We start from the raw sequence: 27,441 nt of genomic DNA on the forward strand, positions 1-27,441 counted from the left end.
AAAACTAATCCGTAGGAAATTCCATTTGTGAAATATGTAGAATGTGTGATATATATTTGTGTTTTGGTGTGGTGAAATGGTAGATTGTATAAATTTTGAAGAAAGTGTGATATATATATATATATATATATATATATATATATATATATATATATATATATATATAGATATATAGATTGTTTACGTTTTTTTTTTAATTCCAAATGGCTACATTCAAACAACAACGGTCAAAACAACGTTCCAATTTTCAAATCACAACGCGTGAAACATTTGACGCGTTTTGGGTTCCACGCGTTTTCAAAATGGGTGGCGGCGGTGTGCGTGATGGTTCCATGCGTGGTGGATGAGTTATCATGGGGCGCTCCGTCCCCCCTAAGAGTATCAAAATAAAAGATACATACAAGAACGAGCAACAAACTTATATGAGACTCAACGGAATCGTAAGAAGATCCAACATCCTAATCTTCCATGGATGATGAAAGATTCATCAATGCAACCACGATAGATCTCATGCGTGGCCTTCGTTGGGGATCCTCATGTGTGCAAGCTTTTGCGAGTTGAGCCATCTGCAACCGAGTTCACAAATATTACTGTTTTGAGTAAATCGAAAACAAAATCGTTATCTTTGTTTTTTCTTCACAATTTACCTTATGCACTGAATACAGAGGGTAGTTATCCTTCAGCCTAGGGTCAATCATTTTGACAAGGCCATCTTTTGGATGTGCCTGACTAAGAACTTCATCAAACTGAAAATTATAAAACATTGAACTCGTTAGTCATAAGCTAGTAAACCAACCATCGGCATCTTTCGAAAACCATAATCAGCTAATAACATAACTTAACTCACCAACGCAATAAGTCCCTTCGGTTCACCATCAGAACCATTTGCTCTAATTATGGCTTCTTTAGCTGAAATAAGTTCATAAAGTACAACACCAAATGCATACACATCTACCTTTGGAGAAACATCACCATATTGCGCATACCTGCATCCAATAATAAGAGCTTGAACGTTGACCCTAACCTCCCCACGAGGCCCAAAGAATGATATAGACCTCTAAACATGATTTCAAAAACAGGCAACATGTAGGAACGGGTAAATTCTAGTGTAGGTCGAAACCGGCTAGTTTGACCCCCCAAACTACCTTTTTTTCCATTCTTTTAAACTTTTTTTTATGAACAAATAATGTGTTGAGGTATCACACATTATTTTGTTAGTTAAATATTATAATTAACAAGTTTGAGGTAGAACATTACTCAAATTGACCCATTCATAAGCAAATGGGTCAAATTCGCCACATTATTAAACGCCAACCATGACTATAATGTAGGATGATGTGATCCCACTTACAATTATTGGCATCATGGCTGTTTTGGTAAAAAAAAAAAAAAGACATGCTAGCCGACTAGATGTACTAAAAGAAGAATATTTACTCTGGTGACATATATCCGAATGTACCCACAAGACGCGATCTACTTCCAACTTCAGTCAGCCTTGTTAAACCGAAATCTGCAACCTAATTGAAAATTCATGGCACTAATAAATGAAAACCACCATTGATATAAGAGTAAAGGGCCATATAAACTAACAAAAACAACTCATTATGATAGCATAAATGTATGCAAACCTTCCCATTAAAGTTCCTGTCAATCAGTATATTTGCAGATTTGATATCACAATGTATAAACACAGAGGCAGTATATTCATGGATATACTCAAGACCCCTTGCTGAATCAAGAGCAATTTGGACTCGGGTAGACCACGGTAGCGGGTCCCTTCCTGGAAATGAACATTAGAAAGAACATAAATCGTCTTTGTTTAAATTCATGCGGTATCAGAAATGAGTTTTTGTTTTCAAATATATCTGATCTGACCTGATCCATGTAAGTGTTGACTCAAGTTTCCATTTTCAATGTACTCATAGACCAAGAAAAGGGAACCCTCCACACAATATCCTATTAAACGCACCTGCATCACATATGGTCAAAGGGTAGGACTTCATATGTCATTTTGAAGACAATTAAGCGGTGGCAATGTGATGAGGGGAGTTAGCACACTCATATTTGGAACCGCTAAACTTAAAAAAAAAAAAAAAAACATAACTTTACTTATGTTTGGAGTTACAAGGCCATAGATAACGAACGAAAAAGTGTCAACAGGCCGGATTTCATCATCAGGAGCTCCGACTTTGACTTTCAAATTTGATTGTGAAAACACGTTAATCAATAATTTATGCTTGATGTTTGTTAGTTTTTTCATTTGCAATACGTCAATTTTTCCGTTAAGTATTCTCTTTTATATTTGCGCTCCCACTCCGTTTTCCTGTGAACTAATTCACTCATAAATGAGTTGATAGGGCTATATTTTATCTATAACAAATGAGTCAAATGAATACACAGGTTGAAAACAACGTTAAAGGAACGGATCAAAACTGACCAAATCCATTTTAAACGGATAAGTTGAAAAATTGTATTAGTATTTCAATAATCTAGTTTTATATAATCGTAGTGAATAATATTAATTATTTGTAAAATACAAGAAAAGGGGGACAAAAAACTGCATTTAACCCATCTGAACCACCCGACCGCCCTTTTGCCACCTCTAGACACCATACATCAACTCAAGTTAAAAGTTAACACCTCTTACCAGGTTTAGGTGATGAACATGAGTTAAAACCTTTAGTTCAGCTAGAAATTCTTTTGACGCTTCTTGATAGCAACTTTCTACACGAGTGCTTACATGTTAGAAAAATAAAACAAAATGCCAGATATACATAAAAAAGTACACACACAAAAATACGATAATTATTGGTTCTGAAATGAACATGCCCCCTATATACAAATTCATATCATATGGGTGTGCTATGATGTACACTAAAATTGAGATCAGTTCTCTGGAGTGTGCTATAGATCATTTTTTCCTATAGTAGAGGTGGCATAATGGTTAGGTCAAGACGAGTAACCATTTTACGTGTTGAAACAGATTGGATCAGTGTGTTAAATATTTAACTTTTCTATAATTGTTTAATTACTGTGTTCAATATGATTACAGAAACTATTTATGTTAATAATAATCTAATATGGACAGTTACAGATAAAACAAACGTGAACTAATTTTTTTTAACGGTTAATTTTTCCCCTTCAATACTTGCACCTCCCCACAAGAGATAATTCCTCTTGACCAATAAGCTATAGCCTAAGTGGCATAACGTGAACTATTAAATGTACTTCTACCTCTAGATCCTATCACATGCATGAAGCAACAGAGTAAAATAAAAGTCCTAGTTCCAAACCTCCCCTCTGAGCTCTGCATAATAAACAACACCAAAACCACCTTGACCAATCTTGTTACCAAGACTGAAGTCATTTGTAGCTTTTGAAAGCTCTTCATATGAAAACTCCACCGCTTTGTCAATTGTTATACCTACAAGCCCTGCAGCAAGTGCACCCCTAGACTCTGAACCTGAAATCGAAGAACCCTTGCAGGCTAAGTTTGAAAGAGAAGGCGAAACAATGATAACCAATAAAGATGCAAAAAAGCATACAAGGCTACGAGGTGAAGGCACATTGCACGTTCCTAAACTGTTTTATACAAAGATGCTGATTGTTGAGGTTGTTGTTGATATATACAAAATTAATCAAAATGAACAAAGAAAATGTTGGGTTCGTAGGCTTTAGGGTAGCCGGCCCTAATTAGGGTTAGCCGGCCCTAGTTATTAGGCCCACTTAGTTAACTTGTTGACCAAGTAGGAAACCCTAATCTTGTTCTATAAATACCTATTATGTAACTGTAGTCTGTATCATTCTGAAAACAGTTGTGAGCATCTAATAAAAGTAAAACCCTAGTTGCAACCCGTGGACGTAGGTCACCTTGACCGAACCACGTAAATTCTCGTGTTCTTTATTTTCTGCTAGTGTGTGTGTTTTTTCCGCTTCCGCTCGAGCCTACTCTGATCCGATACCCCTAACAAGTGGTATCAGAGCCAAAGGTTCAGTAAAATACACGGTTCACACGGTTATCGCAGGAGAAGGAGAGAGCTGGACGAGAGATCTCGATCTGCTGTTGCTGCCGTCGCCGCTGACTTGTTTACGGCCCGTACCTATTCTATGGTTACGGCTCGTAAGGTCTAGGGTTTGCGCCGTAGGGTTTGCTGTTGCAGATCTGGTGGTTTTGGGGTGTTTGGCGATTAGGGTTTCGGTTCTTGAACCCTGGTTATTCGCTGATTTTACGCTCGGGTTTGCAAGAGAAGTCGCTGGTTCGGGTACTCCGGGTTTCTGGTTTATTGAAAGTTGCTCGGGTTTCGGTTGCTTGGTTCCTTGTGGTTTTTTCTCGTTTGCTATGGCTGAAGACGGGAAGTTCCAAATCGAGAAGTTCAACGGTACTGATTTTGCTTGGTGGAGAATGCAAATAGAGGCGTTGCTTGGTGAATGCGATTTGGATGTGGTACTGGAAGAAAAACCTGCTGGAATGGATAAAGCTGCCGAAGCAATTTGGAACTCAAAGGACAAAAAGGCAAGAGGTAAAATTACATTGGCTTTGACGAGGAGCGTTGCATTTAATATCATGAAAGAAACAACTACTCGTGATATGTTAGAAGCTCTGTCAAATATGTATGAGAAGCCGTCTGCAGGTAATAGGGTGTTCTTGATGAGGGAACTGTTTAATATGAGAATGAACGAAGGCAGTTCAGTTGCTGATCACATTAACGAGGTCAATTCAATTTTGTCCAGGTTAGCAACTGTGGGCATGAAGTTGGATGATGACACTCAGGCTGTGGTTTTGTTATCTTCCTTACCTGATAGTTGGTCAGGATTTGTGACAACGGTCACTGAAACTGCTGGAACTGGAAATTTGAAGTTTGATCGGGTCCGGGATAGTGTTTTGGGTGAAGACGTTCGCCGGAGGAACACTAGTGGAGGATCTATTTCTGGTATGCTCAGTGTTAGCAGGGGAAAAGGTAAAAACAGAAACAGTGGGAGTCGTGGGAAAAGCTTGTCTAAAGCTGGGAAGAATGTGAAGTGCTGGAACTGTGGTGAAAAGGGGCATGTTAAAAACGAGTGTCCTGATCCTAAGAAAGAGGATGGTAAGCAGCATGTAAACAGTGTTGTGTCAGATGAATCTGACGGTGACGTACTGGTTTGCTGTGAAGAGTCTATAGATTCTTGGGCTATGGATTCTGGTTCTTCGTTTCACGCCATGCACAGCGGGGAGACGATGGTGAATATGAAAAAAGGAGACTTTGGAAAGGTACGATTAGCTAACGGTCATGTTCTTAATGTTACGGGTATGGGAGATGTCAATCTGAAGACTCCACTGGGCACTACATGGAACTTAAAGAACGTCAGGGTAATTCCAGGTTTAACGAAGAAACTTATTTCTGTTAGTCAACTGGATAAACAGGGACTAGATGTTAAGTTTGGTGGTGGGAAGTGGAAGGTGATTGATGGAAATCTTGTTGTTGCCTGTGGGAGGAGACGAGGATCGTTGTATCTAGTTGAGATACCTGTTGAGGGAGTAGCCGTCCCTGTACAACATAAAGTCTGGTTCACTGAATCTTGTAAGCGGAAGAGGGTTCAATTTGCGAACTTGAATCCTGGTGCTTTGGGGATGTCAGTTGAATGTGGTCGGGGGTGTGACACTTGGGAAAAATCCACAGTCACCCTGATCTAACACCATGCTGTCTTGGGTTGCTAATCAAATTTCGGGACGAAATTCCTTTCAAGTTGGGGATGATGTGACAACCCGAGCTTTTAAGGTCAGCAACGTTCTATCTTACGATATTTACTTCTCGTTATCTCGCCCTAATGTTTCGTTCTGTGATAACTCTGTTATTGTATCGTAGAATGACTCGGTTAAGTATTGTAAGTCGACTCCGTTAATTTTGGGCCGCATGTAGTGGGCTACTTATTTATGTTCTAAACAACTCACACTTCGGATCAATCTACCCGAGCCCAGCTATTTTTATTAGTGTTTTGGTTCGATTTGGCCCAAATGGAGGTGTGACCTCATATTAATTCAGCCTAATTGATTATTAGCCCACTTGTTTTAACAGTTAAACATGATATATGTAATTGACGTAACTTCTAATCTCTAATTTTTAAACAACAAACCCTACCCCTCCCTTGGAGTGCGACGGCAGGAGAAACCCCACCCTCCTCCTTCTCGCATCCAATGGCAGCAACCCCATTCGAAGTAAGCTTGGTACAGTCTACTCACACCTTTCAAAGTTCTTGTCATCCTCCCATTTGATTTGGTTAGTGGACTTGTATTTTAATGAATTTATAGTAGCTAGTGTTTAGCAACATCATTGTTCGGTTAGTGGATGCATATCATAATGAACTTAATTTTGATTGGCCATCCTTTCTTATGTTAATTAAATTAAACTGCATGATGGTTAGTGAATTGTTGTGATATTTTTAGTGTGCATGATGATTGGAATTATAATGGTCAAAGCTTGGTACTGTATACGATAATTTAATTGAGAATCGGCTGTGATGTTTGAGAAGGATAAGTAGGGATGCAAGTTAGTGTTTATAAAGCTGCTATGATAGTCACTGGAATGATTGTATGACTGTAAAGGCGCATGATACGAACGAATATAATCGGCAAACTAGGATCCCTAATAACCGACGATATATACTTTGAAAAGCTGTAGGATATGGAAGCTGATGTGAATTAGAATGATGAAGTATGCATGCTAATATGGGATTATTTGTTCACAGTGTGATGAATGGTTCTTATGTGATTTAAATTACTAACCTATGTGATGATATACATACTCGATGTTAATTGGATTGAGCCTTGGACATGTAAGTTAGTTTATATGTAAATTATAGTAGCATGAACTAACAACCCGATTCTTGAAAATAAATCATGTGATCGGTTCAATTGAAACATGAACAAATGATAAAGAAGGAACTTGATAATTATGGAATCCGGGTAAAGGACTTTACACGCACTATCACTTGGGCCATACACGTTAACTGGACTGTACGGGTTGATCAAGCACGCATAGCCTCTTTGGGCCGCGTCAGGTCTCAGGAGCAGCTGCACCTGGGATGTGGGCTGGGGCTTCAATGGGTCGCTCACTTTACTTAGTTTGCAGGGATCACAAAACTTAAGTGGGCCGCATAGATATCTTGGTTGGGTCTGGAACCAATTGGGCCGCATATCGGCAGGAAGTGTCGATATAGACTGTTAGGCAAGAGTTTGTGTTGAATGTTGGTGATATGTTAATGCATGTGGCCTACATATCTTACCATGTATTAGATAATTATTTTTGGTGGGTTACAATCTGTTGAATGCACGAATGGGTTATGTGAAATACTAAACTGTAAATTGATGTTGTGATACATGCACATGATATAGAAACTGATAAATGATTCAAATGACTATTACGTGTTATGTAGTGATGTTTAATACACACAACCTACTAGATTGTGTAATGTAAGATAGTACAAAAAATGATTGTTATATAGGGTGCTATGATCAGTGTGACACATGATTTCTTGTCACGATTTGTATAACGTTATGTGTGCTATTTGTACGACACTTGTGTTGTGAATGTGAACTACGTGATTTACGTGCATACAAGCTAACTGTCTTCTGTAACCACGGTAGGATTTGGTTGACCAACTTGGACGGATAACAAAGTAATAAAACATACCGAGCAAATCTAAGGTGAGTTCACTACATTCGAGCATGCGTCCCAGTGGTTGGGGACAGTCAGTGGGTATCCCATGGGGGGGATAAGTCTTTGGGTAAAAACGGGTATATTGGTTAATATTCTCACCTATCATCTTTTGTAAGTCCCTCATCGGGTATTAGTTAGTAGCGCTACTTAGGTTTGGCACCCTCACCCCGTGCCTGTAGAGGACGGAGGTGAACTAATGACCCAGTCTGGCCCAGTACTAGATAGGAGTACGTGGGAAGGGCAGTCCGTGAGCCGTCCGTGTTTGGAAATGAGATATTAACAATATTACTTGCATTGGGTATTAAACTGTTTTACATACACCGGGTAACAAACGTTTTCTAAAACTGTGAACTCGCCAGCTTTGTCTGATACGTGTGTTACATGCTCGCAGGTCCTTAGGTACTTTGAAAGCAGGAACTTGCTGGCTGGAGGGCGCGAGTGGTCATGGTTGCTCGAGGGATATATTATCAGACTTTTATTTACTATGTTTGTTTGGATAACGCTTATATTACGCTACATTAACGCTTCCGCTAAACGTATGGTTTTGAATAACGTATGTTGGGATTTTAGTATCTTTAAATAACGAAGTTTTATTTCAAACTTGTGATTCAATGTAATTGGTGGCTCATTGCTAGTCGTCACACGCCTAACAGGGACACTCCCTAGGTGGTAATTTTGGGGGTGTGACAGTTTGGTATCAGAGCCACTGGTTATAGTGAACTTGGTTTTAAAACGTTTTTGTAGAACCAGACTATAACCGAACAAGTTCTGAATACGACCATGACACTCAGCTCCAGACTGCAAGGTTCGTCTCTCGTATACTCATTGTATTGCATAACTAGTGAATACTTACATATGATATTGCATGTGATTGCACGTTTAGCACAACAGTATGAATTCATGCTTTACTTGCACGTGTTATGTGACTGATAGGGTGGTATTTCCCTAAACATTCAAGGATTACGTTTTGTGATGCTCTTTGTTTGTTACTCGAGTTTGAGGAACCATTTGACATGAGTTAGGGGAAGCTGAGATGAGCATGCAAATCACAATATTATTGTGGGTGCACACATAATAATAATGTGGGGTGCATGCGAGTCCCAGTGAGGCTTAACAAGTGAAAAAGGGGTTCCGTTCCGTTATTTGATCAATGTGAAACACAACAGTCTATAAGAGTCATAACAGTGATTGTCTCTTACTTGAACGTGATCCTTCCACACCTCTCTGAATCCTTACGAATCTCGTTGCTAATCCGTTATCGCCTGAACACCCATTTGAACGCCTAGCGAACTGTGTAAAATGTTAGGTGCTTGTACGAACATCCCTGAGTTGGATGTTGCAACATCGAATGTTTGGTCGATACCTTCTCACTCCTTTTCGTTGGATGGAACTCTGTGTACTGACGTCTTAGATCCCGAAGTGCGGTCACTTCTGCAACACTCCAGCAGCATACTGTGTATTACTCAGTTAGCCTGCGAGATCGATGGACAAGGGGATGAGCGTAGCACTTTACCAACTTCAGTATTTGGATGTCCTTGATTACCAGCAACGGACATCAACAATTTGACTTCGATCGAATCCTAAGCGACTTATGAGAGTCAACTCTTACGCATCAATTGGGGCATAAACAAAAACAATCGACTATAGGGTGGAATGTGTAACTGTCATCACAATGAGTAGCGCCTTAGGACGAGGCACGAAATGCAAAAGGATGGACTCTGTTGGTGAAAGATCGTAGCACACCATTTCAAGCAATGAAATTAGAAGCAACCGTCACGGCAACATCAACAGTATGGAAGTGAAGGTGCCTACGGCATGGTTTAGTCATTGATGATTCAGAACAACAACCAAGGGGATGACGACGGTACTGTAAATTTTCGCAACCGTCACAACAACACTGGAAATGATGCTCGTGGAAGAACATTTAGGATTGGCGTAGGCGACGCCAGGCTTAGCAGCAACATGGTAGCTTGTATGGGTAGCTGTTCACTTCGTCCCTATTCTGCTCAACCCTGATACTTCTTGAAACCAAACCGGATGTAGAATCGACTGGTGGCAACTCAAATGGAATCGCATATGTTCGTTGGGGTGCAAACTCGACCTTATGGGTCAAGTGTTCGACACTGACCTACCACCGATTACTCTTGGAAGTTTTGGTGTGGTTATTGGCATGGACTGGTTATCTAAGCATCGGGTGGGAATTCTCTGTAAAGAGAAAATCGTGCGTATCCCTCTCCCTAGCGGAGAATCGTTATCGGTCCAGGGTCAGCATAGTGGTGCCCTGGTTAGCATTATTTCAGCAATAAAGGCCCGAAATGTCCATGGAAGGATTACCCCGCTATGTTAGCGCTCATTACTGATGTTAAGGCTAAAGAATAGAGGATCTAGGATCCACCACCAATTGTTCGTGATTCCTCTTGGTGTGCTACACAAGGAACTTTTAGGTTTACTTCCACAACTGTTAGGCGGAATCTTAGTTTTATCACACGTCAAAGGCAGACCTGATTTCTTGTACTCTTACCGTCTTGCACCAGGAGGGTAGCAAGGGTTGCGTTCAACTACAGGAAATGTCAAACGGGAGTTTTGTCGGATCTAGCTTTTCTCTTTGTGGAGCCCCAGTTATATCCGTGAAGATAAGCCTCTTCGTATGTGTACTGATTATCCAAAACTCAGCAAGTTGACAGTCAAGAATTGCTTGCCTCGACCATTGTATCGACAACCTGTTGACCAGTTGCAAGGGTCAAGCTCCTATTCGAAGATTGATTAACGAATGAACTAACATCAGATGGAAGTCCAAGGGGAGGATATTCCTAGAACGGCATACCGAACACAAAGCGGCCATTTCCAGGAGACACAGGAAGAATTACTCCATGACCATTCGGGATAAACAACACACCAGCAGCTTTATGGATCGCATGGATCAACCGTGTTTATCGAGGACGCTTGAATCATCTCCAGGAGAAAGGAACATCATGGGCAGCTTTGTATCTTATTTGGGAGCTCCTGAAGGAGGAGCCACACCGCACGAAGTCTTGATAAATGTAACTCCTGGATGCGAGGGATACCTTTTTGGCCATGTAATCAATGAAGAGGGGATGCACGAGGATCTCGCTAAGACTCGTCTTGGTTATAAACTGATCGATACCAAAGATCCCTTCAAGGATACAACAATTTCTTGGTCTCATTAGATGCTGTCGCATATTCATCACAGGATTTTGAAAGATCGCACAGCTTAAATCACTTTAGCACAACAGGGTGCTGTATTCGTGGGGGAGACAAAACAGGAGGACGTCTTTTCAGCTTTCGAATCCCAACTCTGCAATACACTGAGCATCGTCTCTACCCGAGGGTGCGGATGATTTAGTGGTATAACATGATGGTTCGAAACAGAGTCCCAGTTACACGCCGATGCAAAACAAGGAGGTGATAGCTTACGTAATAGACTTACAAGGAGAATTGCACGACACGCAATCTGTGGTGAAAACCACGGTCTTGGGATGTAAGTTGGAGGCATTACTTGGACGATACCGTACGCACTACTTAGACCGATCACAAGGGCCTCCCGTGTACCCTAGTTTCGAAAGAGCTAAATCAGTTAATGGCATCGCTGGATGGAATTTTTGGATAATTACGTCTGCGAAATTTGAATGTGCACGAGCTCTACATTTCATTATCGACTCTAACCTACCTGATCAAACTCGCTCTGTTCAGACTGGAGAACTGAAGAAAGAGGATTTTCAAGTAGAACCCACGCGGGGCATTGAGAAGCAACCTTTGGCAGGTCTGACGATATGCGCCACCTCATGGAACGAATGTGGATCATATTATATGGCAACTGCAGGGAACTCGTGTCGAGCAAAACACGCCAACCTCGATATTCTAGTCGTTTGGATTTTGATGAGAGATATTAGGATCTCTAAATCTTGTACTGGTGATCAGGCACGAAGACCCACCTGGCAATGTATGTGAGTGATGATTGACCTATAAGAAAAGTCAAGGTGGAGTATCAGCAACTAGAAACACCCATATGAAAATGAGAACAGATTGCCATGGATTTTGTCGCTAGTCTACCTAAAACTCGAAACCGAAACATTATCGTTATCACCTAGGTAATCGTCGATTGCCTCACGTAACCAGCACACTTTCCTGCAATCAAGGAAACTGACGAATCTTCACAGCTTGTGAATATCCCTCTGGGGGAGGCAGTTGTTAGGCACGAGGTGCCAACTCCTGTTACCTTTGAGTTTGATCCATACCTGACTTATGACATGCAGTATACAACACTCTTGGCTCACGTATAGACATGAGCATTACTCCGCATCATAGGACAATGATTGGAGTCAGCGTACCTCGGAAGACATGCTGCGAGCATGTACGTGAATGACTTGGAAAATTTGGAAAGGAAACCTACCTATGATTGGCTTTACTGCAACAGCTCCCATTCTAGTATTCAGGCAGCTCCGGCTGAAGCATCACATGGACGATAATGCCAATCTTATTGTTGGACCAAGGAGGGTGACAACCTAATCGCAGACCCAGGATTTGTACTTGAAACCCTTGGGAAAATGTTAAGCTTAGGAAACATTGGGAGTTCGTTGTGGGCGAACGTATCATAATCAAAAGTCTCACCCTGGAAGGGTGAAGAACGCTATGGAAAACGTGGCCAGCTTAGCTGACAATATGGATTTCTGGAACGAATCTGAGTTACCCGATGAAATGGGTAACGTGCACGATATCATTTATGTCTCGAATCTAAGGCAGCGTTTATTCGACGAAATGCTTGTGATACTCTTATTAGGGTCTGAGGTTAGTGACAAGTTACAGTTGTTGAGGAATTTATTGAAAGCATGGACTAGGACATCAAGATTCGTTAGCATAGTCGAATTTCAATTGGGAGAGTTCGTTGGAACTCAGGATGTGGCATGCCCGACCGAGTGGTTAAGTGTTTGCTTTGTGTGTCAGAGGTCACAGGTTCGAGCCTAGAAAAGGGGGGGGGGGGGTCACAGGTTAAGTGTTTGCTTTGTGGTTAAGTGGACCGGAGTTCACGTGGGAACGCGATGATCGGAGTAAGCTCTAGTACCCTCAGTTGTTCAAACGGTTGTATCAGCTTCTGATATCATTGGCGAATTTCGGGACGAAATTCCCTTTCAAGTTGGGGATGATGTGACACTTGGGAAAAATCCACAGTCACCCTGATCTAACACCATGCTGTCTTGGGTTGCTAATCAAATTTCGGGACGAAATTTCTTTCAAGTTGGGGATGATGTGACAACCCGAGCTTTTAAGGTCAGCAACGTTCTATCTTACGATATTTACTTCTCGTTATCTCGCCCTAATGTTTCGTTCTGTGATAACTCTGTTATTGTATCGTAGAATGACTCGGTTAAGTATTGTAAGTCGACTCCGTTAATTTTGGGCCGCATGTAGTGGGCTACTTATTTATGTTCTAAACAACTCACACTTCGGATCAATCTACCCGAGCCCAGCTATTTTTATTAGTGTTTTGGTTCGATTTGGCCCAAATGGAGGTGTGACCTCATATTAATTCAGCCTAATTGATTATTAGCCCACTTGTTTTAACAGTTAAACATGATATATGTAATTGACGTAACTTCTAATCTCTAATTTTTAAACAACAAACCCTACCCCTCCCTTGGAGTGCGACGGCAGGAGAAACCCCACCCTCCTCCTTCTCGCATCCAATGGCAGCAACCCCATTCGAAGTAAGCTTGGTACAGTCTACTCACACCTTTCAAAGTTCTTGTCATCCTCCCATTTGATTTGGTTAGTGGACTTGTATTTTAATGAATTTATAGTAGCTAGTGTTTAGCAACATCATTGTTCGGTTAGTGGATGCATATCATAATGAACTTAATTTTGATTGGCCATCCTTTCTTATGTTAATTAAATTAAACTGCATGATGGTTAGTGAATTGTTGTGATATTTTTAGTGTGCATGATGATTGGAATTATAATGGTCAAAGCTTGGTACTGTATACGATAATTTAATTGAGAATCGGCTGTGATGTTTGAGAAGGATAAGTAGGGATGCAAGTTAGTGTTTATAAAGCTGCTATGATAGTCACTGGAATGATTGTATGACTGTAAAGGCGCATGATACGAACGAATATAATCGGCAAACTAGGATCCCTAATAACCGACGATATATACTTTGAAAAGCTGTAGGATATGGAAGCTGATGTGAATTAGAATGATGAAGTATGCATGCTAATATGGGATTATTTGTTCACAGTGTGATGAATGGTTCTTATGTGATTTAAATTACTAACCTATGTGATGATATACATACTCGATGTTAATTGGATTGAGCCTTGGACATGTAAGTTAGTTTATATGTAAATTATAGTAGCATGAACTAACAACCCGATTCTTGAAAATAAATCATGTGATCGGTTCAATTGAAACATGAACAAATGATAAAGAAGGAACTTGATAATTATGGAATCCGGGTAAAGGACTTTACACGCACTATCACTTGGGCCATACACGTTAACTGGACTGTACGGGTTGATCAAGCACGCATAGCCTCTTTGGGCCGCGTCAGGTCTCAGGAGCAGCTGCACCTGGGATGTGGGCTGGGGCTTCAATGGGTCGCTCACTTTACTTAGTTTGCAGGGATCACAAAACTTAAGTGGGCCGCATAGATATCTTGGTTGGGTCTGGAACCAATTGGGCCGCATATCGGCAGGAAGTGTCGATATAGACTGTTAGGCAAGAGTTTGTGTTGAATGTTGGTGATATGTTAATGCATGTGGCCTACATATCTTACCATGTATTAGATAATTATTTTTGGTGGGTTACAATCTGTTGAATGCACGAATGGGTTATGTGAAATACTAAACTGTAAATTGATGTTGTGATACATGCACATGATATAGAAACTGATAAATGATTCAAATGACTATTACGTGTTATGTAGTGATGTTTAATACACACAACCTACTAGATTGTGTAATGTAAGATAGTACAAAAAATGATTGTTATATAGGGTGCTATGATCAGTGTGACACATGATTTCTTGTCACGATTTGTATAACGTTATGTGTGCTATTTGTACGACACTTGTGTTGTGAATGTGAACTACGTGATTTACGTGCATACAAGCTAACTGTCTTCTGTAACCACGGTAGGATTTGGTTGACCAACTTGGACGGATAACAAAGTAATAAAACATACCGAGCAAATCTAAGGTGAGTTCACTACATTCGAGCATGCGTCCCAGTGGTTGGGGACAGTCAGTGGGTATCCCATGGGGGGGATAAGTCTTTGGGTAAAAACGGGTATATTGGTTAATATTCTCACCTATCATCTTTTGTAAGTCCCTCATCGGGTATTAGTTAGTAGCGCTACTTAGGTTTGGCACCCTCACCCCGTGCCTGTAGAGGACGGAGGTGAACTAATGACCCAGTCTGGCCCAGTACTAGATAGGAGTACGTGGGAAGGGCAGTCCGTGAGCCGTCCGTGTTTGGAAATGAGATATTAACAATATTACTTGCATTGGGTATTAAATTGTTTTACATACACCGGGTAACAAACGTTTTCTAAAACTGTGAACTCGCCAGCTTTGTCTGATACGTGTGTTACATGCTCGCAGGTCCTTAGGTACTTTGAAAGCAGGAACTTGCTGGCTGGAGGGCGCGAGTGGTCATGGTTGCTCGAGGGATATATTATCAGACTTTTATTTACTATGTTTGTTTGGATAACGCTTATATTACGCTACATTAACGCTTCCGCTAAACGTATGGTTTTGAATAACGTATGTTGGGATTTTAGTATCTTTAAATAACGAAGTTTTATTTCAAACTTGTGATTCAATGTAATTGGTGGCTCATTGCTAGTCGTCACACGCCTAACAGGGACACTCCCTAGGTGGTAATTTTGGGGGTGTGACAGGGGGTCTAAGTTTAAGCCAGTCAGGGGATTTTGTGATAGTGGGAGCACGGGTCGTGTTCCGGGTACAATCACAAAGAACCGTTGGGTTTTGAAGACGAAGATTCCGACTGAAGAAAAAATCTCTCTTGGAAATAGTTTGCAAAATGTGGAGAGTGGTATTAATTCTCGGTGTATCTCTGGAGCTGGTGGATCGTGCAAGCCGGTTGAGATAGAGAATGGGTCTGATAAGACTGTTGGGTTGGAGCTTGTGGGAGCTTCAACTGGTCTCTCAGTTACTTGATGAGAGGTGTGGTTGCAACTAGGTGGCTTGGATGTGACTGAAGTCTTAGCTTATTCTTGGAACTGGAGGCTGGGAAGACTTGAACGTAAAGATTACTGAAGTTACTGGTGATGGGTTTCTTGGATGTACTTTTTGGACTATGCAAAGCCTCCGAGTGGGAGATTGTTGGGTTCGTAGGCTTTAGGGTAGCCGGCCCTAATTAGGGTTAGCCGGCCCTAGTTATTAGGCCCACTTAGTTAACTTGTTGACCAAGTAGGAAACCCTAATCTTGTTCTATAAATACCTATTATGTAACTGTAGTCTGTATCATTCTGAAAACAGTTGTGAGCATCTAATAAAAGTAAAACCCTAGTTGCAACCCGTGGACGTAGGTCACCTTGACCGAACCACGTAAATTCTCGTGTTCTTTATTTTCTACTAGTGTGTGTGTGTTTGTTCCGCTTCCGCTCGAGCCTACTCTGATCCGATACCCCTAACAGAAAATACACGCTCGTCAACCTGACTTGACACGTTTCAACTGCTAAAAAGCAAACTAATAATGGATATCAAAAAGCCTTAAAAATAAGAAGCCCAACAATAAATCAACAACCTTGTGGTGATCCGTTGTAAAATAAGAAAAGAAACTTGTTGCCTCTTGAAACCAAAAAGTGAATTAATGTTTTACTTGTAAACCATATTACTTGACCACAAATTCCTACCTTGCAGCAATATCGCGGTAATGTGGCAATGGTTTAGTTAATACCCAATGTATAAACAATTAAAAAACCAAACTTTCAAGATAACCCACTGACTATCTGACTTAGACAATATTAGTCCAACAACAAAAATTGTGAAATACCTTGAATAGGCCTTAGCAATGCCGACCTTTTTTCAGCTTTTGTCTTTCTATAAACTCTATTATATAAGCATCTTGCATGGCTCATCAAGACAGCTACTACTCCTAAAGTTATTCCAACTATGGCCCCACGTGATAATCTGGGTTCTGTGAAACACGTTTCGATTTAAGAATATATCATATTGTACTAATCTAAAGGTAACTGCCGGTCACCTGAGCTGCGAAAGATAACAAGAATCAGATATCATACATAATAACTGTTATTGAGTGGCATGGCATTCAAGTGAAAGAACTCAAGAAGATACATACCATTTTCTTAAGGGTGGATGATTTCTATTTACATCTGCCAATAAACAAAACAGGCCACAATTTTTATAACTTTTTTTAATTCTCTTTTATTTTTCGGACCAAAAGAAGGAAACGAATCACTCGGTTTCAACTAGGGCTGTTCATGAGCCGAGCCAGGGTAAGCTCGGGCTCGGCTCGATTATAAACCGAGCTAGCTCGGCTCGGCTCGGATTTGAAACCGAGCTGAAAATCTAAGCTCGGGCTCGGCTTGGTTTTAAACCGAGCTGGCTCGGCTCGGCTTGGTTTGGCTCGATTTTACAAAGAAAAATATAATATATAACTCTCAAAATTCAGTAGCCTAAAATATTATTCAATACTTCAAAAAACATATTCAAAATAAGTTTATCCTAATACATTACAAGTTAAAATCATGTTTAACAACGAAAAATAAGTTTTACAATTTCAATGAAATACAATATTAGTTCATTATCAAGGTAATTAAGAGTCAAATATGCCATGGATATCAAATTACAAGCCTAAATATATATAAATAATAACAAGTTTTTCTGTAATATATTATAAGAGTTAATTACATAGTTAGTCCCTGTGGTTTGCACAAAATAACATACTTGGGTACTAATAGTTTAAAATCACCTTCTAGGGTATTAACTTTTCACTTTGCAACGTTTGAAGGTATTAACTTCTAGGGTATTAACATAGTTAGTCCCTGTGGTTTGCACAAAATAACATACTTAGGTACTAATAAAGAGTGATTTTAAACCTACAAATAACGTTAATACCTCCAAACGTTACAAAATGAAAAGTTAATACCCTAGAATGTGATTTTAAACTATTAATACCTAAATATGTTACTTTATGCAAACCACAAGGACTAACTATATTATAATGTATATAAAAATAAATATATTATTTAGAAAATAATCCGAACTAAGCCGAGCTGAGCTACCAAGCGAGCCAAACCGAGCCAACTCGGCTCGTTACGTGCCGAGACGAGCTGGCTCGGCTCACTTTCAAACCGAGCCATATCGAGCGAGATTTTTCCGAGCTAAAACCGAGCGAGCTCCGAGCTGCGAGCTTTTTGGACAGCCCTAGTTTCAACAATTTTACCTATAGGAATACGCTGATCATCATAATCGAATGATTTTCTCAAAGAAGCAAAACCTTTTAAGGTTGAGTTTTCAACAAAAGCAACTGTATAATCTGTATACTGCCATCTGGTATCAATTCCGTAACTAATTAAAAGTTAATGGGAAAGTTATTGTATAAGACAATCTTAGCGTACAAAACGTAGGAGACAATCTGGTCCATCGATTTGCAAGATCAATGGTTAAGATTAAATGGTTCTCAGACTTCACATCATATAAGTAACAAGTTTGAACGCATCATTAAGTTCATCTCGAATAAAAAACTTTTACTTTTTGTTCATAATGAATACATACTCAAAAGGAAAAAAGAACTTATGTTTTAGATTAGGGTATAGCCTAAATATTTTGGATTAGAAGGTTTAAACGAGCTTTTATCCGCTATTTACTAAATGGTGCGTATAATTCACTCGTGTAACGAGTTCTTGATGTATTAGGCCATGGGGTATGGAAAGGGGAAGACATGAAGAAACCTTTTGCTGCACCCATGTGGTATTGGCCCTAAGAGAAAACACCCAAACCCTCTCCCCCCCCAAATCCTATTTCAGGGTACTTGGGTATAGAGGATTCACACCCATAGCCTTACATGCAATATAAAACTTTACATATGTGAACGAACCTTAAAGCCTTTAAAGCCGGAACTATGAACAGATCTACGTCTGGACTAGGAACCGGCGCCAATGAAACCGAATCCAAAGTATTCTTCTGCCAAACACTGTACAAGAGCAAACAATAATCCGTTGAAATCGAACTATTCACACACGAACAAACCACACGATTGATATAAGAAGAGGTATAGCTCTGAATCCACACTGCAGATGTCAGATTAGCGCCCCTCTTGTGCATTTTCTTATACATTATTTGACTAGGGATCCAGTTTGGGTTATAGTTGAGAACATCGCTGGTACTGGTGTTGGTGTTTATGTGTAGGAAATTTGAAGCAAGATTGTTTCGTTGGTCAGCATAGTACAAACCAACCAAATCACTGCTTCTGTTACAGACACAGACAGATTGAACTAAGGAAGTGAAACAACTAGAGCTCAAGAACAGAAACAGAATCGCTACAAATCGGATAATTAAGTTGAGCTCCAACATGATTGCTTAAGGCTGGTGGGAAATTAAAGAGCTTTGATCGAGTGTTTTTGGTTGAGTTGAAATTATTTGAGGCAAATTGATCGAAGATTGGAGAAATAATTGCACATATGCAAGTTTTGATCAAGGTTTTGAAAACCGGAAACGGTCAACGGTTTTATGTGCGTCAACGAACCGGCTGGTTACAGTAAACCGGGATGGACCAAATGTAAGCATGCAACAGCAAATTATTATCTATCTTAAAGGCAAAAATGTCGATGAAATTTATGGGTCCTTCCTTTGCTTTTTACACTTAGACCCATCTACTTTTGTTTGTTTCTTTTTCTTTGTCCCTCCTAGATCCTGCGTTGTTTATATGTCATTTCTAACTTTAAATCATTCTCCGGTGTTTCTCCGGCCAGTTGTTTTTTCTCTACGTTGATGGTTATGTGCTCCTTGATCGTTCGTTCTTACTTACAATATTTGTATTACTATCTTCTTTCATCTCTTTGTTGTTCCTTCGCTGTTTGATTTATTCTTATAGAGGTGTTCATCTTCGGGTTTCGGGTCGGGTTATTCGGGTTTTTCTCTGGAAAAATTGACCCGATAAACAACCCATTTTAAAGTCCGGGTTAGCCCGGGTCGGGTTATTCGGCTTTTCGATTTTCTGGTTCAAAAATGCCAAAGGGTGGGGGGGCAGTATTAGATAATATTTATATAAGCTAGATATTATGTTATAAATATCATTAGTATTATTATGTTAGACAATAGTTTAGGGACGGTTATGAGAATAACCGGAAGTATATATATATGATGTATCACTACATTTATTTTTTACCAATTCGTATAACAACGAACAGAAAACATCCCAAAACCCTAGTTTACATCACAAACACAGATTCAATAAAGTGGTATCAGAGCCTCAAAGATCTGATTATTAAATCACAGATTTCATTCGACGAAGGTTAAAGATCACAATTAGAAGAAGAAATCAATTTCAAACATGACCACGGTGAATGGAGGCCTTCAAACCCAAATTCCAAAATTACAGGGACAAAACTACTATCATTGGCATATTCAAATGAAGGTGTTACTGGAATCACAAGATCTATGGATGATTGTTGAAGAAGGCTACAACGATCTTCCAATTCAAGCATCAGAAAGTGATCGAAATGTTCATAAAGAAAAAATAAAAAAGGACAGGAAGGCCCTTCACATAATTTTCCAGGCGGTCAGCGAAACAATATTCGAAAGAATTGCAATGTGCAAGACTTCGAAGGAAGCATGGGATGTCTTACATAAAGCGTATAAAGGAGAACACAGAGTGAAAACGGTAAAACTTCAAACCCTAAGATGCGAGTTTGATGCCCTAAGAATGAGAGAAAACGAAACGGTAGAAGATTATATGAATAGAATTATGATTTTAGTAAATCAGTTCCGTATGAATGAAGAAAATATAACAGAACAAAGAGTAATAGAGAAGATTCTTAGGAGTTTAACCCGAAAGTATGAGGCAGTAGTTATAGCGATAGAAGAATCAAAAGATCTGACTATGATCACCACCGAAGAATTACTTGGCATCTTACAGTCTCATGAATTGAGACTAAAACAATATGATGACAATCCAATGGAACAAGCGTTTCAGATGCAAAGTAATAATAATGCAGACAGATCAAGGCTGAACAGGTATGACCATGCCGGTAGAGGACGTGGTAGAGGAAAAGGAAGATCATACGCACATATTAGATGTTACAACTGCCAGAAATTAGGACATACGACACGTTTCTGTCAACAAAAGGAAGAGAACGATAAAAATGGAAGTGCACTGTTACATGAAGAGGAAGGCGAAGAAAAGAGTGAAGATACAATGTTCATGATATTCAATGTAGAAGAAGTGTCAAAGAGCGATTGCTAGTATTTAGACAGCGGGTGTAGTAATCATATGACCGGTAACAAGACGTTGTTCATCACATTAGATGAATCAGAACGAAGCGAAGTGAGGACCGGAGATAATAAGAAGTTAGAAGTACTGGGATGTGGCGATGTTTCAATCAAAGTAAAGGGAGTTGAAAAGAAAGTTCCAAATGTATTTTACGTCGAAGGTTTAAAGCACAATTTATTAAGTGTGGGACAACTAGTTAAGAAAGGTTATGAAGTTAACTTTGCAAATCAAGAGTGTATGATTAAAGACTCTACTGGGACATGCATCGGCTTAGTTAAGATGACAGGGAATAAAATGTTTCCACTCAACCTTAGTCATGATGTGATTCCTCGGGTGTGTAACGTAATGACAGCAGACACTAGCATTTTATGGCATAGAAGGTATGGGCATCTTAACTTTGATATGTTATATAATATGGGAGTTAATGAATTAGTGAAGGGGCTGCCGAAGATCTCCAAGACAACTGATATTATATGTGAAGGTTGTCTGTTTGGCAAACATGCAAGAAAATCATTTCCAAAACAAACAACTTGGCATGCCGAGAAGCCACTGCAACTAATTCACTCGGATATATGTGGACCGATGAGAACCTTATCAATAGGTGGATGCAAATATTTCATTACCTTCATTGATGACTTCTCAAGAAAAACATGGGTTTATTTTCTAAAGTTGAAATCGGAAGCATTGAATTTCTTCAAAATCTTCAAAGTATTTGCTGAAAATCAAGCCGGTCATAAGATCAAAACCATCCGAACTGACAGAGGAGGAGAATATTGTGGCCACGAGTTCAAGAATTATCTAAAAGAAAATGGAATCCATCATCAACTCACTACAAGTTACACCCCACAACAAAACGGAGTCGCCGAAAGAAAAAAACAGAACACTTATGGAGTTAAGTAGGAGCATGATAAGAATGAAGAATATGTCACACTCATATTGGGCCGAAGCCGTAGCCGTAGCCTGTGCAACGTATCTTATTAACAGAGCCACAACCAAAAGTATGCCACACACTACTCCACAAGAAAAATGGAGTGGAAGAAAACCAAGTGTCAAACATTTAAAAGTATTCGGATGCATAGCATATGCACATGTCCCTAAGCAACACCGCGGAAAATTAGATGATAAAGTAGAGAAAACAAGCTAGATAATATTTATAAATATCATTAGTATTATTATGTTAGACAATAGTTTAGGGACGGTTATGAGAATAACCGGAAGTATATATATATGGGTAGAGGTTCAACTAAGAATTTAATCTTCCCTAAGTTTCCTAAGAAGCAATCTTGAGCTTACATGTGGCAATCTCATTAATTTAGATGAAAGGGTAATATTGGAAAATGCAAATTTCAAACAGATCTGTACTTAGTTTTAATCACACGATTTTCATTCCTTCTTTCATATTTTTCATTCATTCATTCATTGAGCTTACCAATTTCATCGAGATCGTTTTCATCTAAATCAATCGCAAATCTCAATCTCAATCCTGCTGAATCGTTGATCGTTTTCATCGATTTGCCGGTACCTGCGAGATTGAGATCAATCCTGCTGAATCGTTCATCGTTTTCATCGATTTGCTGGAACCCTAGCTCCTCTGTTCATTCATTGATTTGCTGATTTATCCTCCTCTATTTTAATGATGTCTACTACTGTCGATGGTAAAATACCTTCTAGTTTTAATTTCATCTACTTTTTAGGTTTTTAGTTTTGATCTAAGTTGTGCTGGTTTTTATTTAAAAGTGTAGTTCTGAAGTTGTGCTGGTTTTTTGAAGTTGTGCTGGTTTTTTTATATTACATCATATTTTAAAGTGTAGGTTTGTAAAGTTGTGCTGATATCTTTATTTTGTGCTAGTTTGTCTGGTAAAGTTGTGCTTGTTTTTTGTGCTGGTTTATTGTAAAGTTTGTGCTGATATCTTTTATTTGTTCTGGTTTTTTGATTTGTTCAGGAGTTCGTATCTGTCCAACTACTGGTAATCAGTATTATACTCCTATTGTTCCAGATTCTTCCAAACCTGTAGTTGGTATGCATTTCCAGTCAATTGATTCTGCCTTTAATTTCTATAAGAAGTATGCTAAGTTATCTGGGTTTGAGGCTCGAAAGCATACTCAATCTTCAAAAAATGGTGTTGTGATTAGAAAGTACTTTGTTTGTGCGAAAGAGGGTTCAGCGACATCCTGTGCTGTTGACACGGTAAATGATAGTGTTGGTGCTGATAAAAAGTTAAATGACCGAAGGAGGAGACCTTCTAAACGTACCGGATGTAAGGCACACATCCGTATGTCTTTAACTCCAAAAAATACTTATAGAATTTCTCATGTATTTGAGGAGCATAATCATTCTTTTGTTGATGAAGAGGATTATCATCTTTTAGCTTCGGCTAGAAAGTTGACATTCACTGAAGAGCAACTGCTTTCTGATTTTTCTGAGATGAATATTGGTCCAGTTAGGGCATTCAACCTTATGAGAAAGATTCGTGGTGGATTTGATAAGGTTGGAGTGACGTCTACTGATTGTAAAAATTTTAAAAGAGATATTAATTTGTTCATTGGAGAGTTTGATGTGGATATGGCTGTCCAACGTCTTATGAAGAAGAAGCTGTATTTGCCGAATTTTTCTTGTGAATTTTATTGTGATGAAAAAGGTGCTCTTGCTGGATTATTTTGGGCTGATGAAGAAATGAAACTGAATTATGAGGTCTTTGGGGATGTTATGTCTTTTGATGCTACGTTCCGTACGAACAGGTATTTTATTCACTTTTTGTAGATCATTTATTCATATTTTTATTAAACTAGCACAATTCAGCAAGCAGTTGTAATATAATCAATTCAATTTTTAGGTATGACTTGGTATTTGTTCCGTTCACTGGAATCGATAATCATCATCACAATGTCACGTTTGCTGGTTCTTTGTTAGCATCTGAAACTGCTGAATCATATAAATGGCTTCTTCAAAGTTTTTTGAAGGCTTTTGGTGTTGCACCTAAGGTGGTTGTGACTGATCAGGACGCTGCAATGAAAATTGCCATCCGAGATGTTTTCCCAGATACCAGACATCGTTTGTGTATGTGGCATATAATGATCAAAGTTTCTGAAAAGGTAACTTTCTTAAACCAGCACACTTTTAGCATATAAACCAGCACACTTTAAACAATCCATTTAAACCAGCACACTTTTAAACCAGCACACTTTGGCATATAACTCAGCACACTTTTAAACCAGCACACTTTCTTTAAACCAGCACAGTTTAAGCATCATAGTTTAAGTTTATACATCAACTAGCACACTTTAACATATAAACCAGCACATTTTAGTATTTGTTTGCTGTTTTAATATACTAATTATTTTTTTATGTTATAGGTTGGTACTGAGCTATCATAAGATGAGGTTTTTAAAGAAGATATATGTGATGTTGTATGGACTGATGCTCTTGAACCAGCACAGTTTGAGACACAATGGTGTGATTTAATGATTAAGTACAACCTTACTAGTAACAGCTGGCTGTCTGATATGTACAACCTCAGATCAGATTGGATTCCTGCATACTATCGTCATGAACATATGTCCGGTCTTATGCGTACAACATCTAGGTCTGAGAGTGAAAATCATTTTTTTGGTCAATTAACCAACACAAAATTGTCATTAGTTGAGTTTTTGAGCCATTTTGATACTGCAATGGAATCTCAGAGGTTTAAGCGCAGCAAACGTGATCATGATACCAGATACACACAACCTCGCATGAAAACCAATTATGAATTGGAACTGGAAGCTGCAAAGATTTATACTCGGGGGATATTTTTTGATGTTCAAGAAGAAATTCGACTTGCTTGCAAGAATTGTATGTGCAGGCGTGAAGAAGAAGTTGGTGATTCAATTAAGTTTTATATTCTACAGGTCAATCTTCCTGGCCTTCATGAGGTATTTATTTATACCTTTAGTAGCACAAACATGTTCTGCTTTTTACAATACATTTTAAGTAGCACAGTGATTTATATTTACAATTAGAATTTCACATATATAAACCAGCACACTTTTGTTATAAACTAGCACAATATAAGCATTTGTTATTTGTGTAGGTTCTTTTTACTCCTAAGGATATGGTAATTAAATGCAGCTGCAACCGATATGAGCAGTATGGTTTGCTATGTAGGCATGCCTTTTGTGTTCTTCGTCTTTGTGGTATAAAGGAGTTCCCTAAAAAATATGTTATGAGGCGTTGGACAAGAGATGTTGTTCCAAAAAAGAAAAAAGTTTCGAGTTTTGATCAAAATGCTGCTGGTAATCAAGTTGAACGTGCTTCCAGCATTGTGCGTGAGATAATGACTGCAACTGAACATATTGTTAACCGTCTTGTTACAAATATTGACCTGTTATCGTTGTATAGAGACCAAGTGATCGAGTCGAAGTTGAAGGTTGATTCTGCTGACCTTCCTGCAGAATCACTTGACAAGAATGCAAGATTAGCTAATATTCTTCATGCTGATCAGCCATGTTCATCGTCTTCTGCTACCATTCTTCCACCTAGTGGTATTAGAAACAAGGGGTGTGGTTCAAACAAACGCTTAAAGTCTTTTCGTGAGGTATCATCTTCAAGAATATCAAAGAAAACTAAAACTAGATGTTGTTTGATATGTGGAGGTCATGGACATAATAGTCGGACTTGTAAGATGAAGACTACTATTGCTGATTCCCAGAAGAGTAGTTAGTCGTGTGTCTTGGAAATCATGATATTTGGATTTGTTATTTTTTTCATTTCAGTTTGGATTTCTTGTATTCTTATTATGTTTACAACATTCAACCAGCACATTATTAGTTTTTGTTCTTTAAAACCAGTACAATTTTAAACTTTGTTCTTTAAAACCAGCACAATTATAAAACCAGCACAATTTTAAACTTCTTCTATGAAACCATCACATATTGTCATAGTGAAACCAGCACAATTTTAAACTTTGTTCTTTAAAACCAGCACAATTATAAAACCAGCACAATTTTAAACTTTGTTCTTTAAAACCAGCACAATTTTAAAATTTGTTCTTTAAAACCAGCACAATTATAAAACCAGCACAATTTTAAACTTCTTCTATGAAACCATCACATATTGTAATAGTGAAACCAGCACAATATTAATTGTAAAACCAACATAAAATTAACTTTCCTAATATAACTGTTAAAGCAGTACAATGTAATTGTTAAACCAGCACCATATTAATTGTTAAACCAGCACAAAATATTACAGACAACTACCAAACTAATGTTATATTGTTCAACCAACACAATCAATATTTCTGGTTCAATCTGTCATTGATTTTCGTTTCCGCATTTTTCTTGCATTCCTCTTTCTTTTCAGGCTCCATCTTCTCATACTTCTCTAACAGTTCCATCATTTCACCTTTCGCTAAGTTGATGTCGGATAAAAGTATTTTGCTTAAATACTTGTATCTCAGTTCAACCAACTCTTTGTCTTGTTCCGGTGACTCTTTCGACAGCCCACTATCCCATTCCTTCTTGCTCACATGATTCCCTGTGTATGTCTCCATGTGTCTCATTGCAAAGACACCACAATCTACAAAGTTCTTTTCCGTTTGCCTCGACATTTTCATTATTTCTGGTTCCAAGGGTGACATCTTTGTGTGCATTGTTGGGTATTCAACTTCAAGGTAATCACATACAATTTCTTTCTGTAATTTGAAAATTTTCAAAATCAAAATCCCTAAGCATCACAAATATAATTAAAATAAACAGCACAGAATTAATGGGCATCAATATATTACCACTCTTTTAGCACGTGCCATTTTTTGTGCTTTTGCTTTCCCTTTCATGTTGTCTATAATCTTGATGGCTTCTCCCTTGAAATCAAAACATACAATGTAGTAGTGCTTGTGTTGTAGTATTGGAATGAACAACATGTCCACTTTCCTAATAGTTCCAAACTCGGTAGTCATCAATGTCGCGGCAATGTTTTCTCTGAAATTTTGTGTGCAGGTCTTTTTGTTCAGTTTTGGTTTGAAGTTGTTTTCTCCCTGCACAGAAACCAGCACAATGTGTTATAAACCAGCACCAGCACAATGTGTTATGAACCAGCACAATAATAGCATTTCATATATTAGACTAACCAGCTATTAATAAAACATTAATATTTCAAAACCAGCACAATGTGTAATAATCCAGCACATTTTGTTAAATGTGCTTTTTCTAATCTGTTATTAAAACCAGCACATATTAGAAAACATACCAGCATGTTGCATGGGCAGAAAACTCTT

The 27,441-nt window shown here is 38.8% G+C and overlaps 3 protein-coding genes across 5 annotated transcripts in view; 1 reads left to right on the plus strand and 2 right to left on the minus strand.

Moving 5' to 3' along the window:
- Positions 1–221: 221 nt before the first annotated feature.
- Positions 222–27,441, minus strand: part of LOC110914216 (chitin elicitor receptor kinase 1-like) — a 54,766-nt gene continuing 27,546 nt past the window's right edge. Inside the window, exons 8-13 of the mRNA XM_022159026.2 lie at positions 1,876–1,969; positions 1,629–1,780; positions 1,435–1,517; positions 848–986; positions 648–746; positions 222–566 (exon numbers count right to left, since the gene is read on the minus strand). Of these exons, the coding sequence (XP_022014718.2) occupies positions 459–566; positions 648–746; positions 848–986; positions 1,435–1,517; positions 1,629–1,780; positions 1,876–1,969 (675 nt within the window). The 3' untranslated portion in view covers positions 222–458. The remainder of the gene's footprint in view (positions 567–647; positions 747–847; positions 987–1,434; positions 1,518–1,628; positions 1,781–1,875; positions 1,970–27,441) is intronic.
- On the minus strand, positions 3,234–19,483 carry LOC118479319. 3 transcript variants are annotated; one of them, XR_004880774.1, is made up of 5 exons: positions 18,794–19,483; positions 18,140–18,246; positions 17,033–17,066; positions 16,727–16,941; positions 3,234–3,463 (listed from the first exon to the last, which is right to left on the minus strand). XR_004880774.1 is itself a non-coding variant. In XM_035983829.1 (4 exons), the coding sequence occupies exons 1-4, from the start codon at positions 19,267–19,269 to the stop codon at positions 16,911–16,913; spliced, it is 648 nt and encodes a 215-aa protein (XP_035839722.1). In that variant the 5' UTR covers positions 19,270–19,483; the 3' UTR covers positions 16,599–16,910. The 3 variants fall into 3 exon arrangements, 2 of the variants coding, with proteins under 2 accessions (XP_035839722.1, XP_035839723.1); XM_035983829.1 differs by lacking the exon at positions 3,234–3,463 and having other exon boundaries at positions 16,599–16,941; XM_035983830.1 differs by lacking the exons at positions 3,234–3,463; positions 17,033–17,066; positions 18,140–18,246 and having other exon boundaries at positions 16,599–16,870; positions 18,794–19,482.
- Positions 22,710–25,996, plus strand: LOC110912504 (protein FAR1-RELATED SEQUENCE 5-like). Its single transcript, XM_022157245.2, has 5 exons — positions 22,710–22,842; positions 23,131–23,926; positions 24,022–24,280; positions 24,542–25,099; positions 25,258–25,996. Exons 1-4 carry the CDS (start codon positions 22,821–22,823, stop codon positions 24,560–24,562), a joined length of 1,098 nt encoding a protein of 365 aa, XP_022012937.1. The 5' UTR covers positions 22,710–22,820; the 3' UTR covers positions 24,563–25,099; positions 25,258–25,996.

This window comes from Helianthus annuus, chromosome 15 (genome assembly GCF_002127325.2).
Source record: "Helianthus annuus cultivar XRQ/B chromosome 15, HanXRQr2.0-SUNRISE, whole genome shotgun sequence".
Lineage (NCBI taxonomy): Eukaryota > Viridiplantae > Streptophyta > Magnoliopsida > Asterales > Asteraceae > Helianthus > Helianthus annuus.

Bases quoted from the DNA above. Each gene is read 5' to 3' on its own strand.
- LOC118479319 (XM_035983829.1), bottom strand. From the start codon at position 19,269: ATGTTGGAGCTCAACTTAATTATCCGATTTGTAGCGATTCTGTTTCTG. The intron at 18,247-18,793 runs GTTCGTTCACAT...AATTGATACCAG, and splicing joins CCGGCTTTAAAGGCTTTAAG to ATGGCAGTATACAGATTATA. The intron at 17,067-18,139 runs GTAAAATTGTTG...GTTTATTGGCAG, and splicing joins TGATCAGCGTATTCCTATAG to ATGTAAATAGAAATCATCCA.
- LOC110912504 (XM_022157245.2), top strand. From the start codon at position 22,821: ATGATGTCTACTACTGTCGATG. The intron at 23,927-24,021 runs GTATTTTATTCA...TTCAATTTTTAG, and splicing joins GCTACGTTCCGTACGAACAG to GTATGACTTGGTATTTGTTC. The intron at 24,281-24,541 runs GTAACTTTCTTA...TTTATGTTATAG, and splicing joins TGATCAAAGTTTCTGAAAAG to GTTGGTACTGAGCTATCATA.